We start from the raw sequence: 16,428 nt of genomic DNA, 5'->3' as shown, positions 1-16,428 counted from the left end.
ATAAGACTAAGAGAGGAATGGAGAAGGAGGAAGGGGGAAAGGGTGGAGGATAGGGCTCAGAAAAAACGACTTCCAGCAGCCCGGATTGTGAGAGGATGGACAACAGTGGGGGTATTATGGTGGTAAGCAGTGATGGGGTTGATGGGATTGAGCTGGGACCTGAAACTGTGAACATGGAGGCTAGGGAGGAGGGTGAGGTGAATAAAGAGCATGGGATGAGTAGTGTGGGGGGGGGGGCTACCTGGACTAGGAGGCTGCGTGAGGCCACTGTTCTGGAGGGAGGTCAGGAGCAGTTAGATAGCTGTGGGAAAAGGAATAGACAGGAGAGTGAAGGGTCGATGGTGGTGTCTGCTAAAAAGGGTCGTTTTGTACCAGGGGTTGTCATACCTGAGGCGGAGGTTGAGAGAACTCAACCCCACCCGGCCCAATGAATCTTTTGAGATTAAACTGTCGGGGCTTGGGCAACCCCGATGCAGTTAGTGGACTCCGTGATCTTTTACGGAGAGAGGCCCCGGCCATGGTGTTCCTTTGCGAAACCAAACTCTGTGGTCATGAGATGCGCAAGGTTCGCTTAAAGTTTGAGGATTATGCGGGTATGGAGGTCGATAGTGTTGGGAGATTGGGGGGTTTGGCCTTTATGTGGCGGAAGGATATCCAATGTGATTTCAAGTCTGCTTCGGTTCATCATATGGATTTCGTTATTACCAAGGAGGGGCGTGAATGGAGGGTGACAGGTTTTTATGGTTAGCCGGCTATAACGGATCGACACTTATCGTGGGATTTACTTAGGCTGCTCGAACATCAATCCTCACTTCCATGGGTTTGCATTGGGGATTTTAATGAGATTCTTTTTTCAACAGAAATGAAAGGGGGAAGCAGGCCACAAAGGCAAATGAACAATTTCCGGGATGCGGTGGATGAGTGCGGACTTCGTGATGTTCCGTTTGAGGGATATCCGTTTACCTTTGATAATGGCCAAGCCGAGGATGCGAATAGACAATGTCGTTTGGATAGGGCTTTGTGTACTAGCACTTGGACTGATCTCTTCCCTTATGCAAAGCTGCGGCATTTGGGACGGGAATGGTCGGACCATACACCGATTAAATTAATTTTTGATGCTAGGAGCACGGGTGATCGAGGTGGAAAACTGTTTAGATTCGAGCAGCTATGGGTGGGGGAAGATGGGTGCGAGGAGGCGGTCCGTAGGGGCTGGGAGAATGGGGTTGGGGATATTGTTGAAGCGTTATCTGATTGTGCAGCGGAGTTAGTGAAATGGAAGGGTGTGAATGTAGGTAAAATTGTGCGAGATATTAATAAAAAGTGAAGGCAGCTGGAGCGTATGAACGAAGGAGGACGATCAGTTGAGCAAGTTTGACGTCGAAAGAAATTGATAGCTGAACTTGCGGAGCTTAGACGTCAAGAGGAGGTTTTTTGGAGACAGAGGTCACGGGCTATTTGGCTAAAGGAGGGGGACCGAAACACGAAGTTTTTTCATCAGAGAGCAAGCCAAAGGAAGCGTAAAAACCACATAGCGAAGATAATTGATGAGCACGGTCTGATTCGCGAGGGGCAGGAGGCTGTAGGGGAGGTAGCTATGAGCTATTTTCAGAATTTGTTCAGGTCTTCTCGACCTACTAATTTTGAGGATACGCTGGAAGGGATTGAGGGACGGGTTACTCCTCGAATGAACATGATTTTATCTAGTGAGTATAGGGCGGAAGAGGTGGTGGAAGCGCTTCAACAAATGCATCCAATGAAGGCACCCGGACCCGATGGGATGAATGGCTTATTTTTTCAGACTTATTGGAGCGTGGTCGGTCCGTTAGTGATGAGAGAAGTTTTGGGCATTCTGCGTGGGACACGGTCTGCAGGGAGATTGAACAAGACCCATATAGTTCTTATCCCAAAGAAAAAAGCGCCGGATAAGATGAGTGATTACCGGCCCATTAGTCTTTGTAATGTGGTTTATAAGCTGGTTTCGAAGGTGTTGGCAAATCGCTTGAAGGTCTTTTTGGGGGATGTGGTGTCAGAGAATCAAAGTGCTTTCACCCCGGGAAGGCAAATTACGGATAATACTCTTATCGCTTTCGAGATTTTTCACCACATGAAGAATTCCAGGAGCAGGGAGGGGCACATGGCGATTAAACTAGATATGGCTAAGGCGTACGACCGCATCGAATGGACTTTTCTGGATAGGGTCTTAAGGGTGATGGGCTTCGAGACAAATTGGGTGGAACGAGTAATGGATTGTGTGCAATCGGTGTCTTTTGCGGTTCTCATAAACGGGACACCAACTGATGAGTTTAGACCGACCCGCGGCCTTAGACAAGGGGACCCGCTTTCACCCTACTTGTTTATTCTTTGCGCGGAAGTACTTTCTAGTCTCATCCGACGTGAAATTGAAAACGGGGCTCTTCATGGTGTTCGAATTGCAACTCAAGCACCCATTATCTCTCACTTGTTTTTTGCAGACGATAGCATCTTATTTGTGAAGGCTAATGAGGAAGAGGCTTCTCGTGTTCTTGAGGTTCTGAGGCGGTACGAGGGAGCGTCGGGCCAGCTGGTAAGTTTGGAGAAAACCACCGTGTCCTTTAGCAAAGGGGTAAGCACCGAGAGGAGGAACCATTTAGCGGAGGTGCTCGGGGTGGCTGCTGTGGAGGCTCAGGAGAAATATCTTGGCTTACCAACCGTGATTGGGAGATCAAAAAAGGCTTTACCGAATATTTTGCGGGATAAATTGAGTAAGAAATTGCAAGGATGGTACGGGAAAACATTGTCGAGGGCTGGTAGGGAAGTGTTGATTAAGGCGATTGCCCAGTCTATTCCTACCTATATTATGAGTATGTTCAAAATTCCTGATGCGTGTCATTTATATGATGTTTTACATCTCTTTTTACACGCATTTCAGAGCTCAATTGTGCTATATATGCCCATATTTCTCTATTTTCCTCTACTTTCGTGCTTTTGTACTTTATTGCAGAAATGTGGAGAATTTAGCGGGAAATCAAGCCAAATCCGTCCCCGAGTAAGCTGCATTGTAAATGACGTGAAGAAATTGCTTAAGGAACGAGCCAGTGCGCGATCCAAGGCCCAAAAGACAAGTCCACGAAGAATAAAGAAGTCAAGTAGCAGCTAATCCGGTCGATCGACCATCCACATCGGTCGATCGACCACCTATCGGATTCGAACCCTTCATTCTTTGAGGAGAGCGATCGATCGACCAGCTGAGTAGTCGATCGACGATTTCGATTCTAGACGGAATTAAAAGATTGAGAAACTCAAGGCCCGTGAAGTTTAGGTTTTAGGAAATAGTTGTTGCGCTTATTGGCTATATAACGTAACATAACTTTCAGTTTTTATCATCAAGTTTCATATCACAGACAGTACTTTTAGTTCTAGCTTATTTCCGAATTAGGGTTTGATATATCGACTTTGCATCGGATCTTTCAGTTCTTAATCTTAATCTTCCTTTGAAATCTCGGTATTCCTCTGCCCTAATTCATGTTCTTCTTTATTTTCGTTAGTATAGAATTGTTAGTTAATTCCCTAAGCCGATTTATCGTTCATGTTTATTGTTTTCTTTATCAATTCAAGCATGAATCCTTTAGTCTTAATCTTTAGCGTTGTTGTAGTTTTCATCATTGCCATGAGTAGCTAAATAGCTTGTGCTAGGATGTAGGCGATTTATGGCTAGGCGGCAATAGGTTAGACACGGATCTGAACCAGCGTGTCGATCGATCGACCGACATTGTTGGTCGATCGATCGATCTTGTAAGGTTATCTTCGTTTTAATTGTTTTTTAAACTTGTATTTAACGAATCGAATGCATGCGACCAGTTAGATACCTCTTTTGTGACCGACCCATTAGATCGAAAGATAGGGAAGGTTATTTGACCGTCAATTAATTCGACTAAACTGTGCTAAGATCGAAAGATAGGTATAGTTTAGACCATTAGTCACTTTTCAGGACGAAAGTTAGTATTAGTGACATTAGGGACCTATAGCGAGATCGAGAGATGCTATTTGTTAGGAGTGGACCGAGAGGACCTCTTATTTCCCGCCTTACTTGTGTTTAATTCAGACCGACCTAGTTTCTTTGCCGCCGTAGCTGTAATGACCCGACCATCCTAGTACCTTTCTCTTATCTGTTTATTTCGTTTATTAGCTTTGTTATCTTTAGACTTAGACCAACTCAATTCAACCCCCATAATAGTACCTTAGATCGATCATAGAACAACTAGAATTTACAAGCGCCTCCTTGTGGATCGACCACCTGTTACCACTAGCCTAGGTTAGTCTTAATAGGAGTTTATAAATTTTATCTTTGGTACTCACAACGACGGGTATCAAATTTTGGCGCCGTTCTTGGGAGGCAATAGTCCTAATTTTAGTTGTTTTTATTTTCGGTCTTTCTCGTTTAAGGGACTTTTGTTCCTTAAACTTTTCTTATATTCTTGTTGTAGTTTCATCTTATGCGCAGTCACGGGGTGGAGAATTACTACCATTTGACTCGAGATAGAGAAATCTTTGCGCGGGTTGAGACGAGCACGAAGGATATTGTCGACAGAGGAAGAGTTGAATACTCTGTCAAGCTATCTCGAGCACGATCTGTTTGAGGAAGACCAACAGTCTTCACCCACCTCTTGGTGAAACAGATTTACTTCTCCGAATTTTCGGTCATGGCCGAGGAAGCGAGTATAGCTAGTTTTTCCGAGCCGACGGCCGCGAACTTATATAAGGGATTCGAACTACGGGAGAAGCCGAGAAAGTTCGAACCAAAGCCCGCCTACATCACTATGGTAGAGAGAAACCGATTCGGGGGGAGCTGCAAATGAAGATGCGGCTAAACATATGGAGACCTTCATTGACTCTCCGCTCTATTCCCCCACCACCGGTGGCGTGACCCGAGGACCGAGATCAAGGAAACTATGTTTATCTTCTCCCTTCGCGATCTTTGCAAGGGAATGGTATAGAGATCCGGACCGAGCCGCTTTGGAGATCACGACGGAATACATTGGCATTGGCGTTCTACAAGAAGTACTTTTCTGCTTCAAGGACGATCGCCATTAGAGCTCAGATCACGGGCTTTAAACAAGGGCCAGATGAAAATTTCCATGAGGCATGGGTCCGATTCAAGAAGTTGGTGCGAACCATACCGCACCATGGGTTTGCTAAGTGGAGTTTGTGCAATCATTTCTACAATGGGTTGTACGACGATCAGAGGGCCATTTTGGATCTTTGCAGCCCAATGGGAGATTTCTTTGAAAATTTAGGAGCAACCAAGGGGTGGAAGATCATTGACGATCTAGCTACCCACAAGGCCGAGTATGGGAATTCGAGAGGGAACCAGAGGAGAGCTGCTGAATCATCCTCTCGTTTCGCACTTGAGGCTCTTCTTTGCGAGATTCGACAAATATGAGCTAGGGGGAGCATCTAAAGGTGGGATGTACCAAGTCAATTGTGCGGGGACGGTCCGTTCGTCTGTGAAAGGTGTGGAGTTGAGGGCCATGTCTCGAAGAACCGCCCTAGTCCCTTTGAATCTTGTCTTGCCTTTCAACACTATAGGCGAGAACAACTCATACTACGAGCCACCGCATCCGAACTTGAGTTGGAGGAGCCAGAATGTCCAAAACCCAACTCAACCTCCGCCACAAAGAAGCGGCCGTATGTTCCACCTCATCAAAAGCAACAAAAGATGCCGAAGCCTCCTTATGTGCCGCAGCAAAGCAACAATCACAAAATTCGAGTTTTCCGAGCTTAAGAATCTTTGCTAAAGGAGTCCCAAGCAAGAGAGGCCGGGATGAAGTTACTTGAGAGCCAAATTGCTCAACTAGCTAGCAAAAGCAACACTCGAGCTCCAGGGCACTTACCCACTCAACCCGAACAAAAGGAGACCCTAAATGCCATCACATTGAGGAGCGGGTCCACCCTTGACGGTCCTGCTATGATTGAGGATCTTTGTTGGGAAAGATGAGCCAGAAACAAGCAAAGAGAAAGCTTCAACGAACAAATCAAAGAAAAGGAGTCTGCCAGAATTTCGATCGATCGATATCCCTAGTCGATCGATCGAAATACGGGTTCAGGAGCTTCGAAGGCTGTGCATACCGGTCGATCGATCGAGGAAGGTGGTCGATCGACCACTATCATGCTGATATTGAAGAGTCTCGTCCTTTAATGCCAAATAATTTACGAGACCACTTGTTTTGGGTACCACGATCCCGAAGATTTTAGGGGCGAACCGAGTCTTGATGGGTCGGTCCGGCTCCAAGTTCGATCCAATGACGGTCAATGGGTCTCATTTGAGACGGTCCGAGGAAGGGTCTAGCTTCAACAAGGAGAAGGTGACGGACTTCCAGCCAAAGTCCAAGGACGCCGCGCGCGGAGTGGAGGAGAGGGCTAAGGTGCTCCTTACGACCCCATATCCAGGAGAGACTCGTGCCAACCAAGGAACAGGTATCTTTCAGTAAGTTTGAGAAAGTTATCCGTAGTCTGAATGTGCAAGTCCCCTTCCTTGAGCTAGTTAACCAAGTACCCGCTTACACCAAATTTATGAAACAATTGTTGTCTAAAAAGCGGTCACTTGAAAAGCGAGTGCACACTGTCGCACTTACCAAGGAGTCTTGTTCTTATCTGTCTCACACTGCGCCCCTTAAGTTAGAGGACCCAGGCAGTTTTTCCGTCCCTTGTAGCATAGGTACCTTTTCTATCGAAAAGGCTTTATGTGATTTAGAGGCTAGCATAAGTGTCATGCCCTTGAGTCTAGCTAGGAAGCTTAAACCGACCGGGTTTGCTATTACCGAGATGACAGTCCGGATGGTCGACCGTCTGCGGTCGAGCCCATAGGAGTCCTAGAGGACATACCCGTCCAGATAGGGAAGTTTTTCTTCCTGTCGACTTTGTTGTCCTTGACATGCCCGAGGATGACCATATTCCCATCATTTTGGGTAGGCCATTTCTGCACACTGCTGGTGCAGTCATCGACGTCGGTTTAGGAACCTTGACCTTCAAAGTGGGAAAGCACTCTATTGTTTTTGCCCAGCCGGCTAAGAAAAGGGATGCCATGTGGCCTGTCACCTGTAACACGGTTTACGAAAAGAAATCGTATATTGTGCTTCCTGAATTACTGTCCCTATATCTCTCTTTGTGTTAACCCCTCCGCCCGAACCGGGAGCAAGAAGGAGGAAAAACTTGTTGTTTTAGACATCGCAGGAGCTGGTTTGGGAAGGAAGAGCTGGATGCTCCAGTGCGACAGAGCGGATCGTTTCAAGAGGAGGTCTTGGATGCTTAAGTGTGGGACTGATGAAGAAGTAGAGGATGAGCCACCCAAGGTGAGATGGGCTGATTTGGACTCGATGGTTCCGAGGGAGTCCTTGATTGGGAAGCCGACGACGCCGATCATTTGAATTCTCCGTCTGTCGAAGCCGGGAAGGGTGCAACCGATAAGATGAGCACCATTGAGGCTACCTCTAGTAGCCGAGGAAGCCGAACGAAGTGGGCCATACCGTGGTCCTTTTTGATCAACTATTAGTTGATCGAGTTCGTTATAAACTTCATTTTATTGCTTTCAAACTATTTTCTATTACTTTTGTGTGCGCGAGAACTTCGCTTTTATTTTGTTTGCTTAGGATTTTTGAGTACTTTAGACTTCGTTCTGGGTTTTGCGCATTTTTTGGCGCGTACTATTGTGCATTTGCAGGTAATTAGAGCTTATTAGCTCAAATCATTGAGCAATTACGAAGAAATAAGACGCTGCAGCAGTATTTTCAGTCGATCGACTGGCACCATTGGTCGATCGACTGAATTGCAGGTTACAGGAGCTACTGTTCACGAGCACCTGGTCGATCGACTGCCTCTTTAGGTCGATCGACCACTGCTGCTGCTATGTTCATTCACGACCTCTCCCCTGCTGTGTTTGGTCGATATGCGGTCCTAAGGGAGTCTTCTACTCCACTTTATTTTCCGTCGAATTGTCTATTTCTTCTTTTGTCTCATTTGTGCACAATATTTACGTTTCAAAATTGTTTTCTTCAGTCTTATGCGTGGTTTCTAATTGTCTTTTCAGGTCCTTATTGGTAGCATCGCTGCTCATGAAACCTCCTAGCTCACGTTGGTTTGGGAGGTTTCCTTTCTTGCGCTTAAAGTCTTGTGAGTTCCCAAGTCTTTACTTTATGTCATTATGTTTTAATTTCCCTTTTCTCGCAAATTCCCATTTTCTCTTTCCTTCATCACATGATTTTGCACAATGGAGACATTGTGCGATTTGGTTTGGGGAAGGGTTTTGCGTCGCACTTCATTCATTTGCTTGCATTCACGTTTAAATTTTGTTTTGCATTGTTTATTTCACATTCGCTATTTATAAAATTCAAAAAAAAAATTGAAAAATTTCAAAAAATCCCATAAAATGCACGTTTATTTTAGCATATAGGTCGAGTCGGAACGGTAGTATTTCAAGGATGATTTAGCATTTGCATCTGTTTTGCCCGAGCCTTGCTTGACTTACATGTTATTAGTAGAATCGTAAATGCATATCTACGAGTTTTCGTTACATTCTTCTTGAACTTGAAACTTGACTTTGAAAATTGGCAACCTACATCATATATTCTGAGTTTTTAGAGCTTATATTTGGTATCATTCATGACCAGTTCATCTAGGAATGTGAGTAGTACTCCTTATGAGGCATGTTTCCTTAATTTGCATAATTATGAATTTGATCTACTTAATACCTGTATGCATTCGGTTTGTGGTTAGTTGACACATGTGGTAGAGGTCCCCTTTTCTCATTTTACCCATAAGCTTCACTATGCCAAAAATATCCTTTTTGTCCTACTTACTACATCCTACATATAGCCTGTCCTTTTTCAAGCTAGTAGTTTAGTTTTTGGGATTGTTACTCGTTTTTGGTAGCATATGCTCTGTTGAGATGTTGGTTGGGAAAATGAAATAAAGGAGAAAAGAAATGAAAAAGAGAAAAACGTCCTGTACTGTTCACAGCAGTCGATCGACTGCTCATTTAGGTCGATCGACTGATGTCCGTGAAAGAAAAAAGAAAAAAAAAAAAATCAATTCGCATAATTTAATCCTTATCTTTTGGCGATTTTTGCTCCCATGTTTCGTTTATATCCTATGGGGAGTTTTATTGATTTGATAGTTGGAGATTGTGAGTTTTGTGCTCGTTATAGCACCGTTTCGTTCGTTATTGAGCAAGAAGTTGGATATTGTCACTTGGTTCCGTTTTGGTACTAGCTTGATCACCTGTACCCCCACTTTACCATAAAATGTTTTGCCTCTTCTTACCCATACCTCACAATTCCATATATATACCTCGGCATGTGTCAATGGTCATTTGTTGGTTGGAATGCATATGTACGGTCGTAGAGGTCATCTTCATATTTTATTCTTTGGCATGTTTTCATAGGTCGTAGTTAGGTGAGAGTCACTACAAAATTAATTCTTTCTATCTTACAAATATATCACCTGTGCTTAATTGAGTGATTTGAGCGACCCGCGAGAGTCCAATTTGATAAGTCTCTGATCAACGGTTCAGCAGTTTTTGACGACTTTATAATTCGTTTGCATGATTCACATTACTAATTGATTGTTGGTTGTGCATTAAATTGGTTTAGGCCTTACAGTTTGCATTTCGCTCTGAGATTGAACTCGTTCCATTAGGTCATTAGATCGAGTCTAGTTCTTGCTTGGGGACAAGCAAGGTTTGGTTTGGGGAGATTTGATGCGTGTCATTTATATGATGTTTTACATCTCTTTTTACACGCATTTCAGAGCTCAATTGTGCTATATATGCCCATATTTCTCTATTTTCCTCTACTTTCGTGCTTTTGTACTTTATTGCAGAAATGTGGAGAATTTAGCGGAAATCAAGCCAAATCCGTCCCCCGAGTAAGCTGCATTGTAAATGACGTAAGAAATTGCTTAAGGAACGAGCTTGGTGCGCGATCCAAGGCCCAAAAGACAAGTCCACGAAGAATAAAGAAGTCAAGTAGCAGCTAATCCGGTCGATCGACCATCCACATCAGTCGATCGACCACCTATCGGATTCCAGAACCTACTGTTGCTGAGGAGCAGTCGATCGACCAGCCTGAGTAGTCGATCGACCAGATTTCGATTCCAGACGGAATTAAAAGATTGAGAAACTCAAGGCCCGTGAAGTTTAGGTTTTAGGAAATAGTTGTTGCGCTTATTGGCTATATAACGTAACATAACTTTCAGTTTTTATCATCAAGTTTCATATCACAGACAGTACTTTTAGTTCTAGCTTATTTCCGAATTAGGGTTTGATATATCGACTTTGCATCGGATCTTTCAGTTCTTAATCTTAATCTTCCTTTGAAATCTCGGTATTCCTCTGCCCTAATTCCTGTTCTTCTTTATTTTCGTTAGTATAGAATTGTTAGTTAATTCCCTAAGCCGATTTATCGTTCATGTTTATTGTTTTCTTTATCAATTCAAGCATGAATCCTTTAGTCTTAATCTTTAGCGTTGTTGTAGTTTTCATCATTGCCATGAGTAGCTAAATAGCTTGTGCTAGGATGTAGGCGATTTATGGCTAGGCGGCAATAGGTTAGACACGGATGAACCAGCGTGTCGATCGACCGACATTGTTGGTCGATCGATCGATCTTGTAAGGTTATCTTCGTTTTAATTGTTTTTTAAACTTGTATTTAACGAATCGAATGCATGCGACCAGTTAGATACCTCTTTTGTGACCGACCCATTAGATCGAAAGATAGGGAAGGTTATTTGACCGTCAATTAATTCGACTAAACTGTGCTAAGATCGAAAGATAGGTATAGTTTAGACCATTAGTCACTTTTCAGGACGAAAGTTAGTATTAGTGACATTAGGGACCTATAGCGAGATCGAGAGATGCTATTTGTTAGGAGTGGACCGAGAGGACCTCTTATTTCCCGCCTTACTTGTGTTTAATTCAGACCGACCTAGTTTTTTGCCGCCGTAGTTTGTAATGACCCGACCATCCTAGTACCTTTCTCTTATCTGTTTATTTCGTTTATTAGCTTTGTTATCTTTAGACTTAGACCAACTCAATTCAACCCCCATAATAGTACCTTAGACTGATCATAGAACAACTAGAATTTACAACTGCCTCCTTGTGGATCGACCCTGTTACCACTAGCCTAGGTTAGTCTTAATAGGAGTTTATAAATTTTATCTTTGGTACTCACAGCGACGGGTATCAATTCCTTCATCTTTTTGCAATGAAATTCGATCCCTTATCTCTCAATTTTGGTGGGGCAGTGATGGTGATAAGCGAAAAATTGCGTGGGTTGCTTGGAAACGCCTTTGTCAGCCAAAGTGTAGAGGGGGGATGGGTTTTCGAGATATGGAGAAATTCAATTCCGCTTTACTAGGGAAGCAAGCCTGGCGGTTGCTTACGCATGGGGACACGTTATGGGCTCGGCTTATGAAGGCTCGATACTATGTTGATGGCTCGTACTTGGAAGCGGGGCTTGGCCACAATCCTAGTTACACGTGGAGAGACATTTGGGAGGCAAAAGGGGTCGTGAAGAAGGGCATGAGACGGAGAATTGGCGATGGGGCAAGCACCTTTGTGTGGAAAGATCCGTGGATCCTGGGTTCCCATTCGGGGTACGTGATATCGCCATGCGTGGGAAATGAAGATATTCGGGTTGCGGAATTACTCAATGAGGCAAGCACAAACTGGGATATGTCGAAATTGGAAGGAACCTTCCTCCCTTTTGAGGTAACGCGAATCTCGAATATAAGGCTCAGTGAGAGACGACCAAGGGACTCGTGGTTCTGGGTAGGCGAGAAGGATGGGGTTTATTCGGTAAGATCTGCTTATAGGCTGATCATGGAAGAAGGAGAAGAGGAGACGGGGCAGTCGGATTGGAGTCGAGAGCAATGGGTATGGAATAAAATTTGGAGAGCTCCTATTTGGCCTCGTATCAAAATCTTTTGTTGGCAAATGTGTCGCGAGGCAATTGCTACCAGGGGGAACTTACGAGCTAGAGGTGGGTGTGAGGATGCTACTTGTCCCATGTGGGGTGGCTCGGCTGAATCGTTGCTTCATCTTTTCCGTGGGTGTGGGTGGACGGGCAGGGTTTGGGATGGGCTGGGGTTGGAGGAGGAAAGCCATGATGGGTTTGAGCGGGTGAGGGAGTGGGTGGAAGCTAGGATAAGGGAGGTTGGAGAGGACAATTATGTGCGGTTCCTGGTTGGCTGTTGGGCGATTTGGGAAGGGAGGAATAAGAGGGTGTTTGAGGATAAGGATGTGGATGCGGGCGTGGTGGTGAGACGTGTTTGGGAGGTGGAGCAGGAGATGGAACGCATGAGGGAGGAGGAGGGGAAACGGGTTGATATGGGCATGGGTAGAGCAGCTAGGCAGAGGGAGGGAGAATCGTGGCTACCACCAACGGCTGGTCGAGTAAAAATCAATGGGGATGCGGCTTCTAAGGAGGAGGTGGGAGTAGGGGTGGGGATTGTGTGTCGTGATGAGAAGGGGGAGTGCTTATGGGGGGTGTCAAACCGTAGAAATGTGGTATGGGAGCCGAGGTTAGCAGAGGCCGTGGCGGTTCTTGAAGGCTTGCAAGAAGCAAAGAGGCGCAACCATCGTCATATTGTCATGGAGAGTGACTGTTTACAGCTTATCGAAGACATTAGGAGCAGCAAGGAGGGGCGTAACGATTATTTTCTAGTTATAGACGATATTCGGTTTTTATGTAATGATTTTGATTCTATTGCTTGGACTTTTGTACGTAGAACTGGTAATTATGTGGCGCATTTTCTGGCACACTATGAGCCGAATGTGCTAGGTAGACGTGACAGGACTTCGGGGTTGCCACCCTCGGCTGCTGCTGTGATGTATGCTGATTTTCGTTCAATGAATTAGTACCCTCATGGGTTTCTTCAAAAAAAAAAAAAGAACTAAGCAAAGGTCCAGGACTGGACCGACCCGGCCAAATTAAACCGGATCGAAAACCGAAAAAATAAATTTAGTAGACCGAAAAACAGACCTAAAAGTTTCGTTCCTGGATCGAACCAAATCCAAAATTTTCGGTTTGGTCCGGTCTTTCACCGAAATGGACCGAAAAGTACGATTTATCGCTATTTAGCATATGATTATAAAATTCAAAATTCATCAGATCAAATAAAATCCTTTATCTATAAACTAGTATAGATCCCGCGTAAATGCGCGGTTTTTTAGATAAGAATATTAGAGAATTTAATAATTATACTATTGGTATTTAACTCCATTTGAAATTTAATTATAAAATTTATTATTAGTAATTTTGTATTAAGAGCTAGAAAAGAGATTATTCAACACTTTTTACTCCGTATAAGATTGTCGGTTTTACTAAAATTATTTTATTAACTTTGTTTTAATAAAACGTTGTTTTTAATTATATCACTATATCCTGAAGGCGTTATATAAACAATTAAAAAAAAAGTAATCAAAATTTAAGTTTTCATATAGTATGGAACAAAGATGGATATTAAGTTAAAGTGTAAAAAAAATATATCATAAGTAAAAATATTTATATCACATTGTACATATAATTAGTGCAATTTCATGTATGTAACAAAACAAGAATATCCGTGAATATGTCTATGCAAATTAAAAGAATATTATCCCTTTTTAAATGATATATAGAAATTATTTATTGTATGAAATTAATCAGCATGGTCCAGTTGTAGATATGATATTATGAAGTCCATTTATAACTTAGTCGAAATTAATCAAGATGGCCCACTTGTAGATATGATGTTATGAAGCCCATTTATAGCCTAATTCATTTAGGCGGGAAAACTTTAGAAATTTCTTATTCTTTTAGTTTAAAGGGGAAGCCAAAGCATTTAGATGCTTTCTATTGGCCGCTTAGTTTTAGGGCAATGGATACCACCATAATTTCTCCCAATTAATTACTATCTCTCCTCCAATTTCATTTGTTTTCCATTTTACAAATTTCAGAATATTCATATATGTTAAGTTTATGATAAAAAATTTATTTATATAAAATTTTATGCTAAAAAAGAAAATACAAAAAATAAAAAATGAAAATAATTTGTACAGAAATCCATATGTTAAACGACTACTAATTAATAAATTTTAAACTAATAAATTAGAAAATGACAAACCGAATGAATAATAACAAATAAAATATAGACAAGCAAATTCATATCATTATACACCAAATTTAACATAGAGATCAATATCATTATAATGTCAAGCTAATGCGTTGTTTTTACTTACGTCTAAATTAAGTGTATAAAATTTCCTTACTTCTTACATCGATATAACTGTAATACTAAAATCATATTTTTATTAAATATATTCACCTTCTTATTAATATTTCAAGTTTAATAAAATTAAATCCGTGCATTTTTTGCACGAGCGTAAAACTAGTAGTTGTTTAAACTGTTGTTTGATTTAAATAATCGTTATTATTAAGTTTATGATGACTTTTTAGCGTAAAATATTCAATTCAATTACAAAGTTTCAATAAATAAATGAGGACCGAGGAACGGACCTAAAATAACCGGTCTTAGAGCGGACCAAGCCAAAAACTAAAACATAAAAAAATAAGGACCGAGGTCTGGACCTTAAAGAATTTGGTCCGGGTCCAGACCAAATGGCCCGGTCCGATCCACTTTATCGGTCCGGACCTAAATTTAATCACTATGAGAAGATTAGATCTGGCAAATCGGGTCAACGGGTCGGGTTCGGATCGGGCCAATTCGGGTCGGGTCATTTCGGGTTTCTAAACGATTCGAGTTAGTTCGGGTCGGGTCGGGTCATTTCGGGTTTACGTGTCTGTTTCGGGTTTGTTGGCCGGGTTGTTTCGGGTCAAGCGGATCGGGTCATTTCGGGTCGGGTCATTTTCAGGTCAATGATTAAGAAGGAAAAAGGCATTTCAAGTCTTTTGGGGCCAATTAAAGTTATGTTTTGTCGGGTCATTTTTGGGTTGGGTAGTTTCGGGTCGGCTCATTTCGAGTCGGGTTAATACGGGTCTATGAAAGCTCGGGTCATTTTCGGGTCAGGTTGGGTTAATTCGGGTTTTGGGTGACATTCGGGTGCGGCAGTACGGGTCAATTTCGGGTCTCGGGTCAACTTTTTCGGGTCGGGTTGATTTTGCCAGGTCTAGAGAAGATGTATGATTTTTTTCATAATAGAAACTACATAATTTAATTTAAGAAAGATAAAATATAGAAAATTACACTTACATCCTTCTATCTTTGGCGCAAAATAAAATGCGGTTTTTTATTTTATTTAATTTTTTATATTTAATAAGGACGGTACCGAAAATCGATACCATCTGGTGGCGCTCAATCACTACTCTATTTCCATAAATTTATCCGCAAGTCATATTTCAGACTGATGGTATCCGTGTAAGTTAAGACGGATAAAATATGACTATTTTACCATAAAATTTGAACATTTTCCAATAAAATGTTATGACCAGTTTATTGTTTAAAAATTGAAAATTTTAATTATAACTTTTTATAAATAAAAATTCACTTTTTTTTTTATTATAATTGTGTCTTTTTTCTCGTCTTAATTAAGACCGCCTCATAAGAATTTGGGTAAATCTATAGTTATACCTAGACCTGGCAAAATGAGTCAACGGGTCGGGTTCGGGTCGGGTCAGTTCGGGTCTCTCATTGTTTTGGGGTTAATTCGGGCCGGGACGAATCATTTCGAGTTTCGGGTGTGTTTCAGGTTTGTTGGTCGGGTCTGTTTCGGGTCAAGCGGGTCGGGTTGTTACAGGCCGGGTCATTTTCGGGTCAATGAATAATAAAGATATAGCCATTTCAAGTCTTTTCGGTTCAATTAGAGTTATATTTTGTCAGGTCATTTTCGGGCTTGGTGGTTTCAGATCGGGTCATTTTCGGGTCGGGTCAGTTACGGGTCAAGAAGCTCGGGTCATGTTCGGATCGGGTCGGGTCAATTCGGGTTTTCGGGTCACATTCGGGTGATGCGGTTCGGCTCACTTCGGGTCAATCTTTTCGAGTCGGGTCAATCGGGTCGGGTTGATTTTGCCAGGTCTAGTTATATCCATGTTTGAGCAGTCCGTCTCATTGAAGACGACCATTATCCATCACAAGCTGAAGACGAATAGTTGCCCTCTCACAAAATGCAAGTGGGAGGGCAAGTGGGGTATCCATTTCCTCCCACTTGTACTATTCATTTGCATTTTGTAAGAGGGACACTATCCGTCTTCAGCTTGTGACGGATAGTGTCCATCTTCGAAGAGAATTTGTGATGTTTGAGTACCACCACGTGGCCCCATTTTGTTTTTCGATACTAATTAACTGCAGATGATAAAACCCATCGAATCAGAGTATTTAACGGACTTCCATTCAATCCATTTTGGGAGTTTAGAGGTTCATCTACAACATATGACTATTTCAATTATTATTCTTTATTTC

At 42.5% G+C, this 16,428-nt stretch overlaps 1 protein-coding gene and 1 non-coding gene across 2 annotated transcripts; one reads left to right on the top strand and one right to left on the bottom strand.

Annotated features, from left to right (window-relative positions):
* Positions 1–427: 427 nt before the first annotated feature.
* Positions 428–12,889, top strand: LOC141601617 (uncharacterized). The gene is made up of 5 exons (XM_074421911.1): positions 428–743; positions 861–1,292; positions 1,395–2,840; positions 7,210–7,328; positions 11,204–12,889. The coding sequence occupies exons 1-5, from the start codon at positions 428–430 to the stop codon at positions 12,887–12,889; spliced, it is 3,999 nt and encodes a 1,332-aa protein (XP_074278012.1).
* LOC141603747 (small nucleolar RNA R71) lies at positions 5,063–5,169 on the bottom strand. Its single transcript, XR_012525604.1, has one exon. It is a non-coding gene; the product is annotated as a small nucleolar RNA R71 (small nucleolar RNA).
* Positions 12,890–16,428: the final 3,539 nt, after the last annotated feature.

Source organism: Silene latifolia, chromosome 9, assembly GCF_048544455.1.
Source record: "Silene latifolia isolate original U9 population chromosome 9, ASM4854445v1, whole genome shotgun sequence".
Lineage (NCBI taxonomy): Eukaryota > Viridiplantae > Streptophyta > Magnoliopsida > Caryophyllales > Caryophyllaceae > Silene > Silene latifolia.
This window is presented reverse-complemented; position numbering and strand designations above follow the sequence as displayed.

What these genes read in the sequence shown, in the direction of transcription:
- LOC141601617 (XM_074421911.1), top strand. Translation starts at nt 428, where the DNA reads ATGAATCTTTTGAGATTAAACTGTCGGGGCTTGGGCAACCCCGATGCA. An exon ending in ATGGAAGGGTGTGAATGTAG is followed by an intron (nt 1,293 to 1,394) that starts GTAAAATTGTGC and finishes AGAAATTGATAG; the next exon opens with CTGAACTTGCGGAGCTTAGA. An exon ending in TAGAGGATGAGCCACCCAAG is followed by an intron (nt 7,329 to 11,203) that starts GTGAGATGGGCT and finishes TGGTACTCACAG; the next exon opens with CGACGGGTATCAATTCCTTC.